The 26,952-nt window shown below is 43.3% G+C and overlaps 1 protein-coding gene across 2 annotated transcripts; it reads left to right on the plus strand.

The window, feature by feature from the left end:
* Nucleotides 1–381: 381 nt before the first annotated feature.
* CDC42EP2 (CDC42 effector protein 2) lies at nucleotides 382–22,012 on the plus strand. 2 transcript variants are annotated; one of them, XM_067543980.1, is made up of 4 exons: nucleotides 451–501; nucleotides 5,152–5,216; nucleotides 17,411–18,737; nucleotides 18,984–22,012. In XM_067543980.1, the coding sequence occupies exons 3-4, from the start codon at nucleotides 18,037–18,039 to the stop codon at nucleotides 19,006–19,008; spliced, it is 726 nt and encodes a 241-aa protein (XP_067400081.1). In that variant the 5' UTR covers nucleotides 451–501; nucleotides 5,152–5,216; nucleotides 17,411–18,036; the 3' UTR covers nucleotides 19,009–22,012. The 2 variants fall into 2 exon arrangements, with proteins under 2 accessions (XP_067400080.1, XP_067400081.1); XM_067543979.1 differs by lacking the exon at nucleotides 5,152–5,216 and having other exon boundaries at nucleotides 382–501.
* The last annotated feature ends 4,940 nt before the right edge of the window (nucleotides 22,013–26,952 follow it).

A 26,952-nucleotide genomic window follows, 5' to 3' on the forward strand; every position in this document is an offset into this window, starting at 1 on the left:
ACACCTAAGTGATTTAGGAGTGGAAATTCTATTGAATGGCAATGGGAGTGTGCTCCTAAGTCACTTAGGGGCTTTTGAAAATTCCATCTTTTATGCACAATCCATGCATTTTATACACAGGGAATCCATACTTTTATGCACATTTTAGGCACAGAGAAAATCTTTTCCCTTCATTCCCAGAGACTCCGCATTTTATGCACGATCAGTGCCCTTTTGCCCCTGGTGGAATCTAAGAGCAGAGCAGGCTGGCTGGCTGGCTGGCTTGTGCACTTGGCCTGGGGAGGAGCTTGCATGCTTTTTCTCTGGCTGGCTACATCGTAGCTTTAGCATTGGCTGCTGGGGAGCAGAGAGCAGCCCTAGCTGAATGCATTGCAGGCAGCCCATATTGGCTCAAGAAGCAGGGTGGGGAAGGAAGAACCAGCTGCTGCCTGCTGCTCACCAGACGCGGCACTAGCATTACACCCCCCCTAAGCACCCCGGATTGGATACCCCGGATTAAAGGTGAGTAGTGGGGCGGTGAAGTGGGTGGGCTGTCAGGGGTTTTTGTTGGTAGTTCCCAAAACTTTGAAGGATGTGTGTGTGACGGCAGCTGGCAGTGCCCGCTGAGGCACTGCAGCACTTTCACTCGCCACAGGGCTTGAGACTGGAGTTCTCGTCGGAACAGCCCAAGAAGCTGCGCTGCCTCAGGTTCGGTTCCCACCTCTGAGAGGAGATGGGGTCTAGTGAGTTAGAGAGGGCAGGCAGGGAGTCGGGACATTTGGGTTCTCCACTTAGCTGTGGCGGGGGAAGTGCTATGGAGAGGTTGGGAGCAGAGTAGGGCTGGGAATCAGGACTCCTGAGTTCTTTTCCCGGCTGTGGGAGGAGAGCTGGCTCTGGAGGTGAGAGCAGTGGAGGTTGGGAGTCAGGACTTCTGGGTTTTATTCATGGGTTTGCAACGATTCCCTGTATTGCGGGAGGAGGGGTGGAATATTTCTCTTTGCCTCAGTTTCCCTGGATGTAAAATTGGGATAATTTCTGCTGCCAGGGTGTGTGCATGAGGCCAAGAATGCTTGAGAGTTGCTTTGAGGTCCCAAAAAGAGGGCAAAGTATTAGCTTTCCGAGCCAGGAGGGAGGTGTTTTCCTGCAGTGCGAGTTGGTAGCTACTGCCACTTTTCTTCCTTCTCCAGGGCAGTGGGCATGGCACTGAAATGGGATCCCTCTCCTTCTGTTTCCATGGGCTCCCTCTCCTCTTTCATTCCGTCTGTTAACAACCAGGTCTGAGACTTTCCATGGTATTTGTTTTTAAGGGAGTGAAATCGGTAATCAGTAAAGCTTGTTGAGCTGGCTCCTACGTTTTACTGTTTGCAACAAGAGGGGTGGGGGAAGAAATTACTTCTCTCACATTTTAAATCAAGCTGTGGTTCTTAGTAATTGCCTTTTAACTTTAGAGCTGGACTTCAGGGTATCATTTACCCATCGTCTTCTATATAAAGCTCTGGTTGTCTCCCATGAGGATTTTTTTACACCTATGTTACATATCTACATTCAGCAACCTGCCTCTTATAATTTTAGAAACCAGCTGTGAAATGTATAACTATCTTTAGATTAACTTTGGCAAATTGAGATGCTTGAAATAGATATCATAGGGGTTCTCAAACTTTTTTTTTGCTGGGACCCCATTTGAAAATATTTCAGGCTGTGATGACCCCCCACAGAAGTGATGACTCCACTCATGCCATGCCACCCTTACCGGCATGCATGGGGGATGACCGCTTATGACCGCCCCCATAATAACCCTGCGACCCCTTGAGGGGTCACAACCCCCAGTTTGAGAACCCCTGGATGATGGGATAAAGGACTGATTCTCACTTTTAGACCTCTTGACACTGGCAGAGCAGTATAAAGGGCCTTGCTGTAAATGAGAAGCTGGCCTTATGGATCTTAAATAAGTGACGTATGGGGATGACTGGGGAACCATGCAGATATTCCATTTAGTTTCCTCCGTGTAAAGTTGTAGCAATTCCCTAGGGTCCCATCTACACTTATGTTACTGAGTGGACCCTCCCCATAAAAGAATATTGAAATTACCACCCAATCCAGGATCCTGTCTCTATCATTGCCCAGTACCAGCTGCTTCAGAGGAAGATGCAAGAAATCCTGTAGTAGGCAGTTATGGGATTATTTGACCCAAGGGGAACTTCGTTCTCACCCAGTGGTCAGAGGTTGGCTTATATTTTATTAATGATTATCACTAGTAGGTGCCCCATAAGACAGGATGTTGCTGGTTTTATGAGGACCCCTCTTCTACAGAAGTATTTATTTGTTATATTATTATTTTTGTTATTATTTGTATACCCATAGCAATTTGAGACCCTAACAGAGATTGGGGCCCTGTTGTGCATGGCTCTGTATAAACAGATATTGAGAAATGGTCCCTGCCTCAAAGTGCATCCCATGTAAACAGGACAGACAAAAGGTGGAGGTGGAAACAGGCATAGAGAAGGGAAGAGACTAACCCCTCTTTCTGCATACTCAGCCCAGCACCCTCGCCACTAGAGTGCATTAGTTTCTTCAGTGTACCTTACAGTTATAGACATGTTTTATGGGTTTCCCTCACCCAATCTGAAGTTTGGGCCTAAACTTTCTACACTCTCTTCATAGTTCCCCCCCATACCCTTGGATGATTCTCCCTCTCTAAGGAAGATGACCACTACAGTTGCCTTCATCCTCCAATTGGCCAAGGCAAGAAAGCAGGTTCAAATGCCATACGTCATTGGCATTCTGTAACGTGGCCAGCAGGAGGCGCTTGCAATAGGAATAGCTGTTACTCCCCAGGGTCATCATGAGCTTGCATTCTCTGGGCTGGCAGCTAGATAGCTGAGGTGGCTGGCACACTACATTACTGGCTACCAACTCAGTGAATGTCTTAGGAGTCCTTATTGTATATCAGTCTTTCCTCTTGCACTGTGTTAATTCTGTGCTACGTTTTGCTCTGGAGATCCTGGTGTCTGGAAGCTGTTCTCTGTCCCCATGTTTCAGCCCAGGGGGTGTTTCCTCCCTAGATCATGGTGGGTTTGGCTTTCTAAGTAGAACTAAAATATTTTCATATTTCCGACTTGCACCAAATTCCCTTCTGCCTTCTGGTCTGGGCCTTGCAAGTCCCACAGACAGGGCCCTGGAATCTTAAGTAACTTCTTAGGGATTGGCTTTGCCCCGACAGCCTGTCTGCTTTACTGTATCAATCCCTCCCCAATTCCCTGGTGGGCTAATATGGTGTCTCCTGGCATCTTTCTAATTAGTGATCTGCCACGGGAAGGGTACTTCCGGGTATTCACCTCCCTTGTGTGACTTGCACATACATTTCACTACCCAACTCTTTTGTGGGCTAGAGTTGACTAGCTTAGTGTTAAGTTCAGAACAAGCCAATGAAGTGAGGACAGACCGAACAAGAGGAGAGGGACTCCAGGGTGCAGGCTGTTAAGTTGGCAACTTGGAGGCTAAAGAGAAGCTTCTCCAATCTCCTTTTAAAAACTGTTCTGCCACAGAGCCTTGCTTTACTTTACATTGACAGGAAGAATGCTTTTGGGAGGGTGGTCTCAAAGGATTGGTTTTAGTTTTTGCGGGACGGGGGTTGTTACTGGATGATTCAGAGGATGGGGTTGTGGGGCTGTATCCACTCTACGGATAAATCTATCTTAGGTATTTTTAAAACATTCCTCTTTAAGGCAAAATTTTCCCCTCAAGCACTAAACAAATAGTTTCCTGGGTGTGGTGGGGTGAGGGAAATGGCCGTCCATGTATTCAGAGCCCTGTGTGAGGCTGGAAAGGTGAAACTTCTTTTAAGAAGGTGATCTCTGACTGATACAGCCATCTAGTGGATGTATGGGAGAACCAGATGGATTCTGTGCTAAGGAATGTCTCTTAGCATGCTTCCAAATACTCTGTGCTTATGTGCATAAGAAAACCAGCAGCACAAGACTTTTTATTCCTTAAGGGGGCAAAATGGAATGTTTTTAATCTAAGGCCTTCTTTACACTGGGATTTTAACCATTGGTGCAAGACCCTGTGTAGATCTGTATAGTGTTTTATGTGATTGTAACATGATTTCCACCAGTGCAGTTTACCCTGAGGATAAAGTGCACTGGTGTAAATAGTGTCTATGCAAGGAGTCAGTTTCCTTGTTTCCTTTCACCTTGTGTCATCATTTATAGTGGTGCAAATAATTTACTGCTCTGACTTTAGTAGCATTTTACACATACCTTGCTGCCTTCACTTTGCACTGATGTAAATGACTCCCCAAGGCGTGGGTCAGTGGAGAATCTGGCCCTAGGAGTTTGCACTGGGCTAAGATTCCAGATCCTGGTTCTGATCTTGATTATGCTAGTGCAGATCAGGAGTAGCTCCATTGAATTGGTATAACACTGGCTTTTCACCCGTGTATGTAAATTCAGAATCTGGCCCCCAAGGCCTTAGTCTCAGAAGTTAAAGGATGGAGGAGTTGATTCTCCACTGTCTGCATATCATGGAGTCATTTAACACCTGTACAGAGTGGGAGGCAAACTCTACTGCTAGCTGCCATGCTTCACCACTGTGTTACTCCAGTTCTATGTCAGTGTGATTTAACTGAAAATGGAGTCACGCTGGGATAAACCTGGAGCAATGCTGTGGCTAATCAGTCCTAGTGTGAATGAGTGGAAAGCTCTGATTTGGGTAGTGGCTTATATCCACTCTGCACAGGTATAAATGACTATTCAAAGCACAAGGTGGGAACTCGGGAGGGGGTCTGAGGTAAAATAGGTTCAGGCCTAGTGGGCAGTGCCAGGAACTGGGAGAACTGGGTTCTATTCCTGGCTTTGCCACTGGCCTGCTGCGTGACCTTGGGCGAGTCCCTTCCCCCTCTCTGTGCCTCAGTTTCCCCATCTGTAAGATGAGGATAATGATGCTGACCTCCTTTATAAAGTGTTTTTTAATCTACAGGTGAAAAATGCTATATAAGAGTTAGGGATTATTATTATAATATTATTACAGATCTGGCAAAATCTAGCTACTTGAATTACCACAAATGACTTTTTTTGTTTAATTCTCATGCTAATGAATAAGCATTCCTTCGCAGTGTTTACAATGCCAACCCTAGGGAATGTACCAAGGAATCAATCTCTCTCTATTACTCAGATTGCTCGACTGCTGAAGGCCCTAATCCTGCAATGGGATGGATGAAGAATATTGCAGATAATATTGTAAGCTTTTTGGGGCTGGACTGTCTTTGTTCTGTTTGTACAGCACCTAGCAAAATGGAGTTCTGCTCCATGACTAGGGCTCCAAAGTGCTGCCACAATATAAATAATAATCCCTAGCTCCTATATAGCACTTTTTATCAGTAGATTTCAAAGAGTTTTACAAAGGATGTCAGAATCATTATCACCACTTTACAGATGGGGAAACTAAGGCACAGAGAGAAGTGACTTGTCCAATGTCATCCACAAAACAGTGGCAGAGCCAGGAGTTGAATCCAGAATTCCTGGGTCCCAGCCCAATGCTCTGTCCACTAGGCCACATTGCCTCCCCCTTACTAAATGTTAATGAATTTTAGCCTGGCAAGACTCCTGGGAGATTGATCAAGGGAGTGTTCATCCAAGGTCATCTGTTGAATTGGTGGCTGAGCTGGGAGTAAAATCCAGGTGCCCTGACTCCCAGCTCACAGCAGTTTTGCACATTGACTTCAGTGGTGTTAACTCTTGATTTATCCTGATGTGAGATCACAACTTGACTCCCAGTGCCTTAACTGCAGGAGCATCCTTCTTACCCCGTAGGCCACAAAAGTCTTGTATTAAGACCCCTCTCTCTCCTTTATTTCTATGTCCAGTAGAATCAAGTGTCTGGATAGCTGGAATTGCACCAGAACCTGGTCCCCACCCAGTTCCAGATGGTCCATCTCATCCTCTTACTGACCTGTGATGCACATTTTCCAAGTTGAACTTTTCTCTTTATTTTTCCATCTCTCTCCTGGCATATACATGTGAATCTCATTTCATAGGTTTGGGGAGGGAACTCCTGGAGTGTGATCAAGAAGATGTGTGTTCCTGACTTGCTTTGGCATGTTCCCCTCGCTATGCCTTGGTTTCCCATCCCACCCTTCATCTGTCTTGTCTGTTTAGTTTATAAACTTTTTGGAATAGGGACTGTCTTTTACTATGGCCAGGTCTACACTAGGAAATTTTGCTAGTATAGTAACATTGGTTAGGGGTGTGATTTTTTTTTTCTTCCCCTTTCACCTCCAGCTTATTTCATTCAGGGAACTAGTGTAAACTATACCAGCAAAAGCATGCTTGCCAATATAAGCTGCAACTACATTAGGAAGGTTTGCTGGCATAACTGTAATTTGTATTGCTATCCTGGCAAATCTTTTCAAGGGTAGACTAGACCTTCATATCTGTGCAGTGCTTAGCACAATTATTTTTTATTATTTGTATTAGCGGAGTGCCTAAGAATCCCAATCCTGGTCCAGAACCCCATTGTGCTAGGTGCTGTACAAAGCCTGAGCAAAAAGATGTCCCTGCCGCAAAGAGCTTAGATTTAAGATAGAAGACAACAGATGGATACAAGCAGGTGGGGGAATACAAGGAAACGATGACACAATATTGGTGAGCACAACAGACTGACAGTGGGCTCAGCATGCCTGACTGATGTCAAGTTGTTTGTAGCCTCCCAGAAAAGGAGAGATTTGCAGAGGGATTTGAAATTGAACAGTGAGGTGGCTTTATGGATGCGTATGGGGAACTCCTCCCAAACATGAGGGGCCGCATGGGAGAAAGCACAAAGGTGCTTGTTTGAAAAAGTACCAAATTGGCAATGGAGACTGGCACCATGGATCAGTCAGAGGTGAGCATCGACAGCTCAATAGCAAATAAATGAGACACGATAAATAGGGTGGGTTGGAGATTGACTGGGAAGGGCCATGAAAGTGAACAGAAGCAGCTTATGCTTTATGCAGTGGAGGGATTCAAAGAGGGGTGAAGTGGTCAAAGGGGCAGATTAGGAAAATGAACTTTGCAACAGCATTCTTTGCAGCCATGGGGTCCTGATTCCAGCTGGGGCCTCTTGGTGCTACAGTCATAAAAATAATTAATAGTCATTTGGATGTAACCTCTGGTTTGTCTAGACTAGTAGGGTCTGATTTTCACTTACACTAAGGTCCCTTCACACCACTGATAATGTAAAGAAGCCCTAAAATGAATGCAAAAGACCCCTTTACACTGCCAGAGCCTTATTAGCGTAAATGAGAATCTGCTTGATATTGCATCATTACGTCATTGGGAGCTTTACCAACTATTTCAATAGACACAGCATCACAATACTAACCGCTCTGCCCCTTGAATAGCTGAAGTGCCATGTGCGTCAGCTCTCCCAGGGGAGGGCCTCAATCACAGAATGCCTTTGTTTTGGAGTCTGGCTGGAGGGGCATTTAGGCCATTGAATCCCAAATGGGAGGGGTTTCTATGAGCCTGTCAGAGCTGAGAGCAGGTGCTGCAAGGAACCGTTAAACTGAATCTCTAAGGCTGTGCCAGGAAGGAATCAGATACAAAAGGGAAACCGTCCCCATCAGTAACAAGCACAAACAGGGCTAGGCTGCTATTTTTACACAGAAAAGGGTGTGGTGCACATTATAGAAAGGAATATGTCATTTGCTGTGTGGGGCGGGTGGGGGTCACAGAGACACTCTGTTTTTGTTACAATAGCCACTGAAATACAGAGTTCTAATCTGATCAGATTAATGTTACTTGCAGGGTGGAATCTTCAAAGGAGTTTAAGGAAGTTAGGTGCCTAAGGATTAGTCTATGCTTAAAATTTATAGCAGCACAGCTGTACTGATGCACAGCTGTGCCACTGTAAGAGCACTTGTGTAGCCGCTTTTTGTCAACCGGACAGGGCTCTCCCGCCGACATAATAAAACCACCTAAAGGAGTGGCAGTAGCTATGTTGGTGGGAGAGTCTCTCTCGCCAACATAGCGCTGTCCACACAAGCACTTATGCCAGAAAAATTTGTTGCTCAGGAATGGTTTTTTTTTCTCACACCCAAGTGACAAAAGATTTGCCGGCATAAGTGCTAGTGTACAGAAGGCCTCAGTGTCCTTTTAAAAAAATGACTGCTAAACATTTATATGGATTTCCTGTCTGCAGCCATGTTGGGCTGCAAGTTTCCTTTCTGATGTCTGGTATAATTTATCCAGAAATATAGCTGTGACAACCACAATAGCAGTAGGAGGTGATAATATTGTGTTGCATGTTCTGTTCCCTCTCCTGCTTTTTTTGGGAGTCAGATCTCCGCAAGAAAGCAGCACTTTTGCTTAGCAAATCAAGTTCCCCAAAGTTTGTTTGTTTCTGTGGTTGCTGTTCCTTTCTCAACTAGTGTTGCTAATCTGGGCAGCATGCTGCTACATGGACTGTACTGTGCAGCGTATGGGGCAGAAAGTAAATTAGATCATTATTTGGTGACGGCAGGTTAATTTGTTGTGGGCTTATTGCGGTCACTGGACTGAGTGAGTTTTTTTGGTTACTTTTTTAGGAAGGCGATTCTCAAAAGCAGTTCTCCTCCCTCCATTCCCACTCTGCTAGAGTTTCGAAGGATCTTCGTATGTCAATCATTCCAGAGATTAGTCTTATCTAATACTAAAACTTAGCACTCAGTAGGCCTGACTCTGATTTCACTTGTGGTGCTATAAATTAGGAGTAACACCACTGAAGTCAATGAAGTTGCCCTGGTATAAAACTAATGTGAGATCAGAATCAGACCCAGTATGTAACTCCATTGACTTCAATGGAGCCACTCCTTGTTTATACCAATATAAATTAGGTCAAAATCAGGCCCCTAATGGGCCTTATTATCCAGAAGGGGAAAATGAGGCATGCTGAAATGATTTGTTCCACAGCCTGAGGCTGTGAGAAGAACTCCCGCTATCAGGGCTGGGCTTGGACAGTGCTTCCTCCAGTCCACTAGTCCAGAAAAAGAACTATGCCTAATGTGTGGACAAGAGCTGCAGCTGGTACGCATTGGCATAGCTCCATTAAAGTTAATGCAGCTATATTGATTGAGAATCTGCCCCTGTGCTTTTAAGGTATGTAAGTAAAGTCTTGGGGCAAAAACTGCACACAGATCCAACACATGTATAGCCATGCACACTGCTCCAATAGTGCTATTGCCCCTTTTGGACCAATCAACTTGTCAAAGTTTTAGGGCCCTGGGGGCGTTCCAGTTGGAAGCAGAGATTGAAGGAGTCTGAGATTTTTTTAGATGCAGTTTTGTTTATTTACAAAAGTGGACAAAGTCTCAGCTGAGTCTTTGAACACAAAAGGAATCAAAGAGCAGGAAACAGCTTCCGTTGCTCACAGCACCAAGAGCACGCTTTTCAGCCTGCATCCCAACCCAAATCCCCCAGGCTTTTTCCAGGATCAGCCACACACACTTTCAGTTCTCCTTTAGGCTCTCTCTCTCTGGGTATGTCTACACTGCAAGCACTAGGGTAGCACAACTGCAGAACTCCGGCTACACTGCTGAGGCATTTTAATGTAGATACTTGGTAGAGCCATGGAAGGAGTTTTTCCATGGCTGCAGTAAATCCATCTCCTGGAGAAGTGGTAGCGAGGTTGACAGAATTCTTCTGTGGATTTAGGGGTGTCTATGCTGGGGCTTAGATCATCTGAATAAGGTCTCTCAGGGGTGTGTGAATTTTTCATACCCCTGAGTTACATAGGTAGATTGACCTAAATTTTAGGTGTAGACCAGGCCTCTGTCTTTTCCAGTTTTTCTGTTCTGCTTCTCCCACAACCTTCCACACTCCTACCTAAAATAATACTGAGCCAAAAGCTTCTGGGTGGTTTCACACACTCCTTTTGTTTTAGGTGGAGGTTTTAATTCCACACCCAACAAGGTTCCACCCAGCCCATAACAATAACCCCACCGCCCAGCTTTGCTCCTTGTCCCACTGAGGCCTTCAATGGTGGCATCTAATAGCCCATCCCAAACAGAAAGAAAAGAAAATGTAATAAATTTAAAATGATACAAGGTTAACTATTTACACACATACAGTGTCTTTCTGTTGAGATGGTTTCACATCGCCAGCCCAAAACAATTTTATTCTCAACCAAATCCCTTGGGGGCTTTTTTCTCCCTGGATTACCTTTCAGTGTTCTCCTGAGGTTGTTTCTGTGGAATTTGCTGGCTGAGGCAGAGCTTGGCCATTTTCTTCTAATGGGGAGTTTACCTCGGTAACAACTTTTCCAGCCTCAGTTTCCACAGCTACGTTCTCAGATGCAGGGGGTAGCCAAGCTGAAGTTTTGTCCCCCTGATATCTTCTCAGATGGTCCTGATGGATAACTTTGGGCTTAATCCTGGGACCCAACTGTAACATGGACACCACTTCATTTATCTGTGTCAATACTATATAGGACCCCTCCCACAATGTATCCAGTTTAGGGCTTCTGTCCTTTCTTTGTGGATTGTGGAACCAGACCAGATCCTCTCTTCTAAAAGTTTCTCCATATGCCTTTATATCATGGAGCATTTTCATTTTGTCAGAGGCTAGCCTCAAATTTTCCCTTGCAAAGGTGTGAACTTCTTCAATTTTGAGTTGTAGGGTTTCTACTCAGTCCAAATGCTTCAAATCCCTTTGTTTCACTTCAGAAACTCCATATAAGAGGTGGTCTATAGCTCCTGGCTACACATGAGGAATGTACTCTCATTGACTGCTGTTCTATAAGGGCTTGTCTACATTTGAAATGCTACAGTGTTGCAGCTGCAGTGGGTAGCATTTCAAGTGTAGACACTACTTATACTGATGGAAGGGTTTCTTCTACTGGCATAGGCGGTAGTTAAGTTGATGGAAGAATTCTTCTGTTGACCTACTGCTGCCTATGCTGAAGGTTAGGTTGGCTTAATTACATTGCTCAGGGGATTTTTCATACCCCTGAGCAATGTATCTGGGTCAATCTAACTTTTTAGTGTAGACCAGACCTTAGCCATCAAAAGGAATGGGATATGCTGGTTCCAGTCCCTTTGGGGCTGTTTTACAAAGTTAGCCAACGGAACCCCCAAAGACCTACTGAAGCTTCCCACCATCCTATTAGATTGTAGGTGTGCTGGGTTGGTATGAGTTTTGTGGATGTCTAGAATCTCACAAACCTGCTGAAACACTTTGGATTCAGAGTTTCTCCATTGATCTGTGTGTAACTCACCCAGGACTGCAGATTTGGTGAAGAATTCATTCACTAGGACCCCTGCTACTGTCACAGCCTCTTGATTTTTTTTAAATGATTATGTAAGCCTTAGGGTATTTTGTTAAGTATCCATTAGCTAATAACTACCAGTAGGTATTGATTGTCAGCCTCTATCTGTCTTAAGCAAGGGCTCCAAGAACATCAATGGCAATGCACCCCGTTGATGTCCCCTCAAGATACTGCTGCAAAGGGGCTCTCCCAGCTTTAGGGAGGCCTTCTTCATAATGCGAATATCACATTTCTTACACTTCCTGCCTGCTTTTTACCAAACAGAACTTGTCCCTTAGTTTGTCTAAGTTTTTTGCAATCCCCAAATGTCCCGCTGTAGTAAGACAAGGAAATACACTGAAAAAGGAAGTCCTAAGGTTATCAGTACCCATCATCTTCTGGTTTTTCCCATCTCCCCTACAATATTTCATCTTTAAATTGCAAGCTTTCCCACTGTGACCAGAAAGCTTTTACTGTCAGGAGACACTACATTCTTGAGTGGATACACCTGCCAGTTGATTTTCCAATATGCACTATCCTGCTATCAGGATACTCTTGTTGGGAAGTTTTTAGGTGCATTGGGCTCCATTTCTGCTACCCTTTCCCCCAGTCTTTGTGGTAGATGAACCAACCAGGCACACAGGCACTTATGCAAGAGGAATGGAGGCACTCTCATTCCCTTGGGGCAGTGTTTGCAATTAACTTCCCAAGAAGCCTGTCTGGACAAGGCATAAGCATTACCATGCTTATGGCCAGGCCTGCCTGTGATTGCAAAATTCTAGCAATGCAGTTTCTCCTGGCAAGCTGTCCCTCAGGATTCCTGAATCTAAAAGCCATTGCAGGGAAATATGGTTTGTCCTGACCATAATCTTCCTCCCATACAAATAGTGATGAAAATGTTCTATAGATTTAACTACTGCTAGGGAGTTCCTTATAGGTGGTAAAATAGTTTTTATCAGGAGAATTTATACTTTTATTATACTGAGCTACCACCCTCTCAAGTCTTTTAGTTCTAATGTATCAGAACTGCCTCCAATCTGTAAGCACTAGCACCTCATGTCCGGTATGAAAGGGGTTTTGAATCATGGATGGGCCAAGACAGGAATGATCATAAGAGTCTTTGTCAACTCTGAAAATGCTACATCAGACTCTGCTGATCACTGAAATGGCTTCCCTTTCTCACCCAGCCTATGCAGTCGTTTTGCAGTACTGGTCCTATAAAACTCTGCACATTTGAGAGTGTCTGGGGAGTTGGCCAGCTCTGTACAGTCTCAGTGGAAATTCCCGCCTTGCTAATTATGTGCCCACAGTAGATTACCCTCTTTTTGGAACAACTCACACTTCTTGGGTTCAGTTTCAAATTGGCCACCTTCAGCTTATCAGAGCATTTGTAAATGTTTTAGTTTGGGCTCAAATGTTTAAACATGCATCAGAATATCATCTAGCTTTAACAGACAGGCTCAGAGGGCACCCCATATAATACCCTCTCCATTAGCCTCCAATATATGGCTGGTGCATTGCACAAACTGAAAGCCACCACATTAAATTGCCACAAGCCTTGTCCTGCTCTGAAAGCAGGTTTTTCCCCTCTTTTGGACCTACTTGCCAGTACCCACTTTTGACAGCATCCAGGGTGTCATCTATTCATGATCATGGATAAGAATCCTTTGAAGTGATTTCATTTAATTTTCTACAGTCCACAAAGAATCTGGTGTTGCCATCTGTTTTCTTAACCTGAACTATGTGCAAGCCCCAATGACTGGTTGAAGGCTTGATAATGCCTTCCATTCCTGTCACATTTTCTCGATGGCCTGTATTGCCTCATCTTTTAGCTACTGGTAACCAGTGAGGTGTCTGTTTAATGGATTGGTTTCCCCCAGTATCAATCTGGTATTGGACCAGTGCAGTAGAAACTAGATCTTTGTTGGATAAGGAGAACAATTCTTAATTCCTAACCAGAAAATCTCTGAGGCCTTGTCTACACTACCAAGATAAGTTGACCTATGGTAGGTCAACTTACAGCCACCACATTAATTATTAACACTATCCTCCTTGGTTTGGTGGTGTGTATCTTCACCAGGAGTGCTTCCACTGACCTAAGAGGGCAGTGTGGAAGCCTGGCTGCCCCACAGACTCCGGGGCTCCCAGCAGGTTCCCCCCTCTCCAATTCCCCATTGGGAACCGGGGGAAGCTGCCCAGGGCTTCTCCCCTCCCCATTCCCTGCCAGGAGCCAGAGGAAGCTGTCTGGAGCTTCTCGCTGGAAGCGGGATCAAGGCACCCAGACTTCTCACCCCGGTTCCCAGCTAGGAGCAGAGGGAGCCATCTAGGGCTTCTCCTGTTTAAGTGTACAGCACTATGCTGGAACAGATTCAACTCTGGGAGCTCACCTTCCCCCTTGTAGTTTTCTTGTGTAACAATATTTACCAGATATCCAGCTCACATTTTGCAACTGCAGTGCCTTTTCTCACTATTTGCTCTTTGTCAGAGACATTCAGCAAAGGAGATGGGATCAGTTCTTGCTTCAGAGCTACCAGAACTTTAGGAGCTAAGGTTCCCCTGAGAATACATATCATAGATCCTATACACTCTCAATAGCCAAACTCCCGTTATTGTTATTTAGCTGTCCAGATCTAAACAAAAACCTGGGCTGATCCTTGCATCCCCAAGCTTTTCCCCTTCAGCTCTGTCTCCTCCATTTCTCAAACTAGGAGAGAGGCTTTCACTAGACACTGTTCTGTCTTGGCCTTCCTTAAATTTATTCAAATCCTTCTTTTTGTGGCTAGTTTTGTCACAGTTCCAGCATTTAATTGAACTTTACTTTACCTTTATTTTTTTTCATTATTACCAATTTCCCTTGTACAAACAATACTTATAATTTGTTCCAACCATTCAATATCATCGTGATCTAGATTAGAATACCCTTTTTCATCATCCATATTAGACTCAGAACTGTACTTACAGGGCTCATGGTCATCTGCTTCCATCTTTCTCACTAACAGCTGCTTCCTCTTCAAGATTCAAGTTCTGTATCAAATTCCAAAGCCTCTCAGAATGACTTTGATCTCCTTTCGCTGAACTTGATCCGCAGGTCAGAGTCCAGCTGAGTATCTATAAATTGATCTATTGCCCATCTATTCTAGAAGGCCTTTGTAGTATCCAGATATGCCAGGAACACAAGTCTTTGCAGGTCCTCTGCCAGTTCAGTGGGCTTTCTTCTTTCCCTTTTCTTCTACATCTTAGCTGTGCCCTGGCTAGCTCAGGTTGATGGCTAACTCCAAACTGCATGTCAAGGACTTGTACCAGGTCTGGATAACACCATCTCTTTTCTGGAGGTAAGTTTTGCAGCACAATCAGTGCTGGGCCACCCAAGTTGGCCACTAATAACCCTCCTTTCTGTCCATCTCCCAGCCATTGATTTGAGCTAGAATGTTGAATTGAGCCAAATTTTCCTCCCAGGGAATTTCCCCCTCAAAGATAATGGGGTTCTGCATCACTGGAGCTGGCAGCTGGGCCTTCGTGGGTCACAAACAAGGTAGAAAACTGTTGTAAATGTCTGGTCTTACCAAAGTCCTCTGGCTGGCTCAATTCCTCATCCAGGCGGCTGTTTTCCATTGTGATATGTGACCTTTTGATTTCCTTTTGGAACTGAATTTTCAGCTCCTAGTCCTTGCTGCAGCTTCTCTCTCTTAGAAAGTTTCAAGCTGGTTAAAACTTGCCCGGCCTCCATCACATAATGGACGAAAACTCTGATTTGTGGCACTCAGGTTGTTGTGACCTTTATGACCGGTCTTGTCATTCTAGCCTGGGAGCTTTGTAACTGGGCTTCCCAGCCTGCCTGGACATTAGACATTATTGCTTCCACACAAATTTGACTTTTGCCTGAAAATCAACTCTCTGCCCTTTCTGGGAATCTTCCAGATGCTGCTTTAATTCCAGTTGTGAAGCCTCCAGGTCCTTTTTCAATTCTTTTTGGCCATCTTTGATTTCTGCAAGCATCGCAATCATTTGCTCCTTCTTGGTTCAACAAGAATACCAGCACACAATTTTTCTCCTTGGAGACTGGCTCCTGACCTCAATGTTACCTCTTTTTGACCTGAGCAGCTAGCAAAAGTTTCAGGGCCGTGGGGGTGTTCCACTTGGAAATAGAAATTGATGGAGTCTGGTATTTTCTTTATTGCAGTTTTGTTTATGTACAATGAAGGTACAAAGTCCTGAAAACAGAAGGAATCAAATAGTAGGAAACAGCTTCCTTTGCTCACAGCACCAAGAGCACTCTTTTCAGCCTGCTCCCCAACCCAAAAATCTCTCCCCAGGTTTCTTCCAGGGTCAACCACACACACTTCAGCTGTTCCTCTAGAGTCTAGACTCTCTCTGATTTTCTTAGGGTTTGTGTTCTGCCTTCCTCCCTACACCCCCCCCAAAAAAGAATATTCAGCCAAAAATTCTGGGATGGGTTCATACACTCCTTTTGTCTTAGGTGGAGGTTTTACCTCAATCCATAACAAAGTTCCACCCAACTCATAACAACACTAATGCTTGAAATGTTACTATGGGAAGAGCTGTCCCAAAGCTGCTTAACTCATTTGGCACAGACTGACATTTAAAACCCATCCCAACTTCCAAAAGATTCTTGAATTTTTGACAATTGAGATGTTCTGATGATCCCGCCCCCCATTACAGCAGAGTTTGCACATAACATGGCTTCCCCTCTACCTTTGGCACAAAAAAAGTGTGTGTGTGTGGGGGGGTTTAAATGTGGTTTTGTGGAGATGGACTTTTGGCCTTTAAAATAGAAGGTAAAACAAAATCCCAGAGTCCAAACAGAGCTTTCGGCTGGTTGCCTTGCATTTGTTTTTAAGTGGGTGCGAATGGAACATTGCGAACATGGTTCACTTTGGAATGTCGAGTGACTCTCTTGCAAAATTCATCATGACTTTGGATTGTCTCTAGGAGGAAGAATTGGCCTGCAGTATCTCAGCTGCTTGGCAGAGGCTCTCTCCCTACTCCCCCCCCAAGTGCTGAGTATACTGAGAAAAAAGGTCTGCTTGCTCTGAATAGCTGTGTATTTGACTGGAGTGTAAACAGACTTGTGGTCAATAGTATTTTATGTTTCTTTAGTTGTTTGCATTACAGTAGTGCCTTGAGGCCTCAAATGAGAATGGAGGCTCATTACGCAATGTGCTATACACATGTAGCAATAGGCAGTCCCTTCCTTGAAGAGCTCACCATCTTTGTCTTCAAAAAAATGTATATACATTAACTATTTAATCTGCCCAACACCAGTGTGATTTAGGGCAGTGTTATCATTCTTATTTTATAGTTTAGGGAAGCACAGAGAGGTGAAGAGATTTGTCCCAGGTCATGTAGAGAGTCAGTAGCAGAGCCAAGAATCCAGGAATTCGTGTTTCCCACTCCTGTAGCTGTATTGTATCTTTCTTTCTTTCAAGTGGTATCAGTAATTGGGTACTTGTTGTTCATCCATCTGAAAGATGGATGAAAAGACAGGAAACTTTTTAAAATGAATCCATCCAACTAAGTATTTGCACACTTCATGCTGTCTCAGATCAGTCGGTCTACGTAGTCCAATATCCTGGCCTTCCTCCATCAGATTAACAATCCATCTAGCCTGGTACTCCCACCACTTTGCTATGTCACCTCAGACCAATGACCAACCAGCGTCCAGTACCAGTTGCATCAGAGAAAAGTATAAATGCCACATGATGGGCAATTCTGCAGGAGCATACTGATCGGGGAAGGGTGGGTTTTCAGAAGCACCTATGTGGATGCTCCTAAATCACTTAGGCACTTTGGAAACTCTTACTTGACATTTCTTCCCAGCCCCACGCAGTTAGTGTTTGGTCTAAGGCATGAAGATTGGTCTGGTCTAATTTATAATTATTGATCCTTACTAGCATAACTATGGATTATATTCTTGTTCACATAAATGTCTATTTTTTCCTGATCTCTGTGACTCATTCATATACATTGACCTGTGACATCACTGTCAGTCATGGAAAAAACAGAATTAATTTGAAAAGTTATGATAATTTTAAAGGTTACTAGTGCTCCTGAAAATACACACTGAACTTCTCCAGCGTAACTAAAAATGACTGATTTTGACTAAGATTAAAAACAAACTGCTAACTTTCTTTTGTATTGATCTGTTTCATAGAGTGTTTGACTGGAAGTGTTGTAAAACCTGGATTATGAATGGCAGAGAGGGGGAATGGACGTTCATATTCCTCTGCTGTGTTGACAAGTTTCATCTTCAAGAAAATTTAGAACACAACAAACTGACTTGTGAAGCTGTGTGTTCCTAATCTCAACCTCCACTGGGAACATGTCACTTGTCCAACTTCTTAACACTTCTCCATTCAGCCTCATCAAATACGAATCAACTTGGATTTAATATGTTTTGTTGATTCCAACTTACCTGAAGATCTTAAGGTGATTTTTCTCAGGCAACAAACAGATTTGCTGATGAACTCTTAAGATACATCACAAGTGTTTGGAATGAATTACTGGGGTCATTTTGTTATTGGTGATATATCCAACAAACGTTAGAAAGAGAAACTGAGAGTGGCTGGAATTAATTTCGTGGAGCATTTTGACAGTGAGAACTTTTAGCCTATATGTTACTACTCCATTTCCAAACATCACTTTATAAAAAAGGGAGAAAACATTTAGATTATTTTAACCTGTTTTTTAGGATCCAAAAAGATACCCTCATCTGAGGGATTATTTTGATGGACTTTCCCAAGCCAGCTCTGAATAGGAAAGGCTTTAGTAATCAGCGAGATGTCCACTAAGGTGCCGATTTACCTGAAAAGAGGCAGCAGGAAGGGCAAGAAGGAAAAGCTCCGAGACATTCTTTCTTCTGATATGATCAGCCCCCCCTTGGGGGACTTCAGACACACTATTCACATAGGGAGTGGTGGGGAGAATGATATGTTTGGGGATATTTCTTTCTTGCAAGGGAAATTCCACCTTCTACCAAGGACTGAAGGTAACCTAGACTCTGACAGGGGCAGCCACTGTGCAGTGCCATTTGAGTTCTCAAGGACTGCTACTATCTCTGGTCATGAACAACCATTGTCTGAATCCCCCTCTCCCCTCTTAAAGAATGCCATCTCGCTGCCCGTCATTGGGGGTCCACAGGCTCTAATGTTGCCCTCTACCCAGGCTCCACCAAAGCCACCAAGGCTGCACCTTGATGACAAAGTTCAACCAGCTCTCCAAGGCAAAGAAGCTGTGGCAGAACTGACTTCATCCAAAGACAGCAGGACTTCTGAACCGATCCCTCACCTCTGCAGCCCCAGTGAGCTGTTTGCCATCCCTCAGAATGGGTTTGTCGAAGAGGAAAATAAAGATGAGCCCTTTATGTCCCATGCTGGTTCCCTGCTCTCCCTCCATGTGGATCTGGGGCCTTCTATCTTGGAAGATGTACTTCAGGTCATGGATAAACACCAAGCTGGGAAAGTGATACAAGATTCTGGAAGGCAAGAAATCCTGACGTGAAAACTAAAGGGACTTCTGTGGGGAAGGACTTTAAAATGTAGAGTTTTGTAGATAAGTTTTTTCCCCAATGGAATGTGGTTAACTGGGCCAGCTTGAATTAGTTAATTTTATCCTATGTGGAATCCCAATTGTGCATCTTCTAGTAATAGGGAATTAAGTTTTTAGGAATGTGTTGCTTACATTCCCCAATGCCCATCATTACCAACATTTTTTATGTTTTTCTGCAGGCCTTCAAATGCTGCTCAGTACTGAAAAATGTATGAAGCCAAGATAAGTTCAGCAGCAGCAATAAATTGCCACTTAGCAATAAGAACTCTAACTTTACTGATATGACTAGATCTGAATAAATTTTAAGGGATATGACTTTTTTTTTAAAAGGACTGTGTCATTTAAACTATTTGTAGTGAATGTGGTGTGACTGATGCTGTGGAATATCAAGAGTTTAATTCAAAAGGATCCTGGTTCAGATTGTAGGAGAGAGACTTTTACCCAGAACATTGTTAAAGCAGAGCTTGGGAGACATGCCATATTGCTGAGGTCCTTGTTAAAGGAAAAAAACTGTATACTGGAATATAATCACATATAGTAAAGGGATTTCTTATTAGCTTTGTAATCAAGATTCATGGTCCACATTAGTCATGTAACTCGCCCACAGATGTAGTACAATACAGTCAAGTTGATCCAGGCTGTTTTAAATCAGAGTGTCTTCCTACCTATATTTACTGTTTGAAAATCTGACCACTTGCTGTTTGCCAGATAACTTAAATTGTCAAATGGACTGTAAGAAATTTTTTTGGACTTTTAATTGGATTTTTTTAAAGAATCTGCCACTTTACTAGTAAAGCAACTGGGGAAAAAAATCAGTTGGGTTTGATGATGATCTTTCTTTACAAAGAAGGGAGGAGTATAAACTAGCAGGCTGTATATTTTTAGCAGACATAGGCATAACGAGATTCAATGGTTGGAAGTTGAAATCATCAAACTTGAAACTGGAAATAAGAAGAAACTTTTCAACAGCAACGATAATTGACCACTGGAACAGATTACCAAGGGATGTGGTAAATTCTCCGTGACTTGGAGTCTTCAAATTCAGATACATTGTAATTCAACCACAAATTGTTGAGCTTGATGCAGGAATTTGTGGGTGACATTTTTTGGCCTGTGTTATGCAGGATGACGATGGTCCCATCTGGCCTTAAAATTGATGGAAATCTAAATTCTGTTGGCATTAGAACTGCAGAAATAACTAAGACAGCAGATGGTTCCATTTGCTCAAATTGGCTCATATATTCAAAGCTGCCTAAAAGATTTGGACACCCAATTCCAATTAAAATTCCTTGGGTGGTTTTTAAAATCTCAGCTCTTGCTCTTATATTGTTTATTTTTTATACTTTTAGCATCTAGGTAGGAACTCCAGTCTATCTCATATGTGTGTGTCTCAGCATTAGTAGATTTTATCCTAGTAGTACCCTTGTGATGTAGGGAAGTATTATTCCCTTTTTATATCTGGAGGAACGGAGTCAAAGGATAGATCAGGGGCCAGATTTTTAAAGGTATTTTGGTTTCTTAGGCAAGGTCATACAGGATATCTAGGGATAAGCCAGAAATTGAACCTAACTCACTGGAGTCCCACTCCAGTAACCATTCTTCCACCCAGTCAAAGATCAAGGCCTCATGGTGCTAGGCACTATACAGACTTTCTAATAAAGAAGACCACTTCTGCCCTCACAATCTTACAATGTAAGTACTGGACAGGACCCACAAGTGAATGGAAGAGAGGATGAGGGAATAATAAAAGAAACAGCATGTAGCAGAGAAATAGCCTCCACTTGTCATTGACCTAACCAGTGTCAGACAAGAATGATTTGTAGGTGTCAGGCCCGAGGTAGGATATAAGGGAGACTTAAAAGACTGTTCAACTAATTGATGGCAGAATGCCTTGTTGGAACAATATGGAATAATTCAGACTTGTATAGTTTTTTGGGCTGAGATTTTAAAAACAGCCTACTTGCATTGGACACCCAAATCCCTCTGAAATTAAATAGGTAGTGGCTGCCTGACTCCCTTAAAATCCTTTCAAACTCCCACACTTGGGGTGTGAGAGAGGACATATTATAAACACCTGTTAGATCCCTTTGACTCCAGGTGTCTATTCCCATCTCTGGGAGAGGCATGTAGTTTAATGCTTAGGGCAGGAGAACTGGGAGTCAGGACTCTTCGGTTCTATTGCCAGCTCTGGGAGGAGAGTGTTGTCTTGTGCTTAGAAGCAGTGGGGACCAGGACTGTTCCCAGCTCTCCCACTGATTTACTGTGTGATCTTGGGCAAGCCACACCTCTTCCTCAGTTTCCCCATCTATCAAATAGGGATAAAAATGCCTTCCCTGCATCACACTGGTATCAAGGCTTGATGTATGTAAAGCATATAAGACCTGTCCCCCCCCTCTGCCCCCGACCTCCAGCTTAAAGGCAGTAATTAAGTACAAAACAGTATTGTTTATGAACGTTTCTGGCAGCCATCATTCACAGTTAAGATGTGTACCCTCAAGGAATTAAGGTGCACCGACCTTCTGTTCCTCCTCCCTCCCTCCCCCATCTAAATATTGTTTTTCCTACAACATATCAACGTCAGTGATTTGCTGTTTTGTACAGAGTGTATCATTTTGTTTAATCTTTTCTAGAGGGGAATAAATAATGACTCATTAAACTAACAAGCTCTCATCTTGTCACTGCACAACTGTCTCTTAGTTTTTGTTTATGCTGCCCATCTGTTTCTGTTGGGAGGCTTTACAAAGGAGACAAATGTGTATGTGATTAAGGTGCCTTATAAGGCAATGCTTTCTGAGAGAAGCAGCAATTTTGGTTTAAATAAGTGTTTTGCCAACTTTTCTTGCCTTCAGGCTGCAAAACAGATAAACTGGACCAAATTCAGCCTGGAGTATATGGGAACACTCCCATGGCAGACTCTGGATTTCATTCTGGTCTTACTCTACACCAGTTTTAATTCCAGGGGACCAGATTCTGAACTGCTGAAGTCAATGAAACTACACTGCTTTACCAGTAGAAAATCTGGCCATCTGTCTGCAGTGGAGTTATACCGTAGACAGTGGTGTAATGGAGACCAGAAGCAGGTCTTCTGTGACCAATTAAGGGGGGATAAAAGTGTCGTTTCCCCCTCTCCCCCCCAATGGCACTTAAGGGTCACCAATGAAAGATCTTGGCCCCAGGTGCTGTACAACCACCTAACAAGAAGACTGTCCCTGCCCAAAAGAGCTTGTGATCTCAGTGGATGTAAATAAGTACACAAAGTGCAGGCCATTGGGGTGTAAATTTGTCAGAAGTCTTAAGAGTTGGAATTCCATGGTACAGAAAACAAGTATAACTTACACATCCAGGGATCAGAAAGGGGTATAATTGCATTGCTTTTAGCACTGGTTTTCAGGATAGTTTATATGCCATGTCAAATCCACAGCTGGTGTAAATTGGCATGGATCCATTAAAGACAATAGAACTACACTGGCTTACACGTGTCAGGGAAGTGGTCCTATGTGTGATTTATACCACTGCTGAATTTGGCTTCCTGTTCTGCATGCAGCATACTGTTCATCCTAGCTGTATTGGTATACATATGGTGTACATCTCCCGGGTAGCTGAGCACCTCACAATCATTAATGAATGTTTATCCTCATATCCTTTGAGATAAAGAAGTATTATCCCTATTTTATAAAGGGGGAAACTGAGGTACAGAGTACATTAAGCAATTTGGCCAAGGCACATCTGTGACTGAGCCAAGAATTGAACTCAGGTTTCCTGCATCACAGTCTATGGCCCTAGCTAAGTGATTAGACCATCCTTCCTACCCTACAGCCAGAGGCAATGCATGGAGGGGGCATGTGGGGGCAGGTGCTTCCCTCCAGATTTGCTGCTTGGCTTGTACTGAGTATACTCTGTAATACAGCTGAAGCCAGCTGTCCTCATTCTGTCTCCACACTATCGGCAGGCCAGGGTTGTCTCTGCCTACATCCATCCTTCTGTTCATCTTCAGATGGCAAAACATCTCAGCAAACTGCCTACTATATCCTTACCTCTTTTGGCTACCACCAATTTCCGAGGTTACTTTGTGGCTTTAGGGTAGGCACTCACCAAAAATGCTACAGCCAGAAGAGGAAACACAAGTCTCCTATCACATGTGCAGAGTCCATCCTTCACATGTTAACCCACACCCTGGGTGTATTAGGGTATGGTCTGTGTGTCTCAGTATGGGGCCACCCCAATTGTTCGGATATCATCCTGAATACAAGTGAGTGCAAATTGTTAGTGCTTTGTGGAAGTATTTTATACCTGCTTTGCATTGGTGCAAATGACTACACAAGTTGCAGGCAATGTAACATCCTGTTTGGTATGCCTAATGTGCCTACCACCATGGTATCCAGAATCCACCTCTCCTGTTTGGATTATCCTTCTTATACAGAATATTCAATCAGGCATCACTGCAGTAATTTCTAGGCATTAGAGTATAAGTGCCAGTTAACGCTGTTGAGATTCTGAAGGAGGCAGGGGGTATGAATGCAGGCCTCTACAATTTTATCTTTGCAGTACCTTGCTTTATCCAATATCAGTCTCTGTCCATCAGTCTCTCTCTCCTCCCTCTCTCATGAGGTTAACTTTATTTTTCTAACATCCTAAATCTGTTATTCAGCTAAACAATTCCAAGAAAAATTCTGGAATGGACCATGTTTTTGAGTGCAGAGCGGATCTGCTAATGGGCAGTTCTGCTTTTCTATTGCTGCCCATAATCCTCCTGGGGGCTTTGTGTCCATGGTGACAGCACAGTGGCATTTGTTTCCATGGATTTCACCTTAGCTGGCACATCAGAGTGAATGCACAAATAGATTTCAGCCTGAAACTGAAGTGTTTGGAATCCACCTCCCCCACCACACCCCCCCAATTGCACCCTGTCCTTATCAGCTTGGAAGCATCAGCAATGTGCCCTGAGTGGTACAAAATAACCCTTACCAAGAAGGACCTACTAGCACACAAGACCAGACTCGGCATCAATCTTCCCAGCTGTCAGAATTGTCTGTCCTGTTTTAAAACTTCTTGCACAGATAATATTTAAAATTCCAAATAGCATATGACTTTTTGCAATCAGTCTTAAAAGACTATTTCCCACTGTTAATGATGAGTTAGGAATATAGGATTCATAGAATTAACGTATTAAGTCTAGTATCCAACCTCTTGTTATACTGCATCAAATCAATGATCCATCTAGTTTTAATATCTCCAACACTCCCTGCTGCATTTTATCAGACCAAGGGGCCAAATTATCCTGGTATCCCCATCTCAGGTCAGACCAGTGAGTCCATCTAGTCTGGTCTCCTTGCCTCCTTGTTACCCTGGACCAGATCACTGGTCCATCAAGTTTTGTATCCTGTTGCTAAAAGAGCCCATTAACTGATGCTTGTGAAGAAGAGAAACCTAGCCTGCCCTTTATGTAATGTAGTAGGTGTGGACTGGAAGGCATGGAATCCCTTTGAACTCTTGCTGTGATTATTTCATAAAAAAATGTTTAACCACTTTAAGATTATCCATCTGTAAAAATAATGACCAGTTTAAAGGGATCCTGCTAATAACCTAGGTAAAAAACCTGGCTTGTAATAAACAGGTATAATTGGTACTCCTCACTGTAAATGTTAATTCTTTTTAAAACCACACAGCCAGGCTCTGATCACAATTAAAAACAAGAAATGTTAGCCATGATTTGCATAAGGCCTACATTAAAACAGGACAAGTTAGAACCTGGTTTCAGTTGATTTACACCAGGAATTGTGATTAAGACACTTGCCTGGGATTCAGTAGTCTGGTTTTGATTTCTGGCTCTGGCACAAACATTCTGAGTGACCTCGGACAAGTCACATAAGGTAAACTTTTCAAAAGCCCCTATGCGATTAATTCCCATTTTAAAAAGTGGCTTCGGTGTTTTCAAAATGTTATCCAAAATTTCTCTCTTCCTCAGTTCCTCATCTATAGAATGGGGACAATGGGCCAGACCCTCCACTAGTGTAAACAGAGCTCCAACAATTCTTCTCTTCTCCCAATCTTTGTCTGTCTTATCTATTTAAATTATAAACCCATTGGAGCAGGGACAGTCTCTTACTATGTGTATGTGCAGCACCCAGCACAAAGGACCCCCGTCTCAGTTGGCGCCTCTCTATGCTATACAATACAAACAATAAAAAATAGCCACACAAGCTACCACAATTTAAAACAAGAAATGCCAGTTAGGATTCACGTGTGGCCGACATAAAAATCACTGAGCCAAATTAATTATTGGTGTAACTCTGCTGAAATCAATGGGTGAATTTATCCCAGTCTTGTGCACCTGAGGGCTCAATGGTGTTACTGAACAGCTGTTAGTCAGGTCACTTTAATGCACTACTGGAAAGTGCTCAGATACTAGTGTTGAGGGCAGTGTAAGAACTTATAGCAGTCCCTCTGGTCCAAGCTGTTAGCCAGTATTTGTGGCCTTGCAGGATTGTTTCTGTTAGGAGAAGAAATTGATGATATCAGTCAGTCAGGTATATTCTTTGGTGCAATCTAGTTTACAAAGAATATCCACAAAGATCTGTTTGCTTGAATATGGGTGAAAAATCAATGGCAGGCCCTTTCCTGGCTCATTATTTGCAATGTAATTCTGTGCACAAGGAGCTCTGTCCCTCTGCTTTCTCAGGGCCATGCTCATAACTGTTTCTCTTGCTATCTGCTATTTTTCTGCCCTAGTACACACTTAATCTGTCAAACCATCCCTTAGTCCCTGCATTTGAAATCAGGGAACCTCTCAGTCCACTTGGCTCAGCTTCAGATCAGGCCTTGCCACATGTGGCCCACTGTTCTGGGCAGTGGCTTCTACTGTTTCCATCTCTCTCACTACATAAAGAGGTTTAACTGTGCTTTCCATTTAGCCTGGAAGAAAGGTGCAGTGTTCATTCATCTACTTTAACGAGGTCTGTGATTGTCTACAGTTAAAAGACCCACTTAATGGCAGCCATTGACACCTTCCAACATAATACTATACAGAACAGAATAGTTTAGATCATGGGGACAACTTGCTTCTCACCCTTTCATAGCGGAGTTGGCCTGCTCACTCATCTTCTCATTGTCTTTAAATTCCTCCTCTTGTCAAGCTGACAGTGTTTTTAAGGGAAGCTGTATTCAGAGTAAATTTAGCCAAGCTATGACATTTTTTCTTAAGTGCTCAGTCTCAACTTGATTTTTCTCTCTGGCTTCCTGCCCATTTAAAATTTTGCAATAAGTATTGCCTTATTCCTCTCTTACAAAGCCAGTGAAAACCACTGAATAAATTTGGCCCACCTCAGAGATTTCCCACACTGCCTTCCTGACTCTTACATTTTTAAACTGTTTAGTTCAGTTTGGTTTAATTTTTAACTTGATTTATCACTTCTCAAATCAGAGAATAACCTAAATGATCGTTCCAAAGCTGCACACATACAACTTGTAATCTTAGTTTTAAGAAGTGTGGGCCATTCAGCCAGGAAACTTACTAGTTCCAAGCCGTCCAATATTATGTTTGAACATGATGGCAGAATGAAATCAAGTCCTCTTTGACTTTCTATCTTTCTGGGAGGGAGAGCAAACTGGAGGTTTGACACAGGCAAACTGAGTGAAGACTCCTGGGTTCTATTCCCAGCTCTAGAAGTGAGGGGTACAGGTTACAGCAAGAAACAGAGTTTGGACTCCTGTATTCTGTTCCTAGATCTAGAATGGAGGTTGGGCTAGTGGTTAGAGCAGAGGGACTGGGTTCTATTCCAGCTCTAGGATTGTGGCTTAAAGGTTAGAGCAAACAACAAAGTGGAGAGTTCTGAATTCTGTTTCTAATGAAGAATGAAGTGTGGTCTTCTGGTAGACCACTGAGGGATCTCCAGGATTCTAATCCTGGCTGTGCCTCTGACTCTTATGTGATCTTGAAGATAGGATACAAGCTACTTATAAGACAAATTACTAGCAATAGGACGTTAAGAGAGCTGGGAAGAGGCCAGGTGGAAGAGGGAGGTAAAAATAATATAGGGATTGTGCAGATGTAGGAAGGAAAGAAATGGGGGAATGCACTTTGTTGATTGGGCAATCCAAGTTTGCCTAGAGTTGGTACTAAAACGAAGTCTTATTCTTCTTAATATCATC

This window comes from Emydura macquarii, unplaced genomic scaffold (genome assembly GCF_026122565.2).
Source record: "Emydura macquarii macquarii isolate MOO-44397 ecotype Brisbane River unplaced genomic scaffold, CSIRO-AGI_Emac_v2 contig_968, whole genome shotgun sequence".
Lineage (NCBI taxonomy): Eukaryota > Metazoa > Chordata > Testudines > Chelidae > Emydura > Emydura macquarii.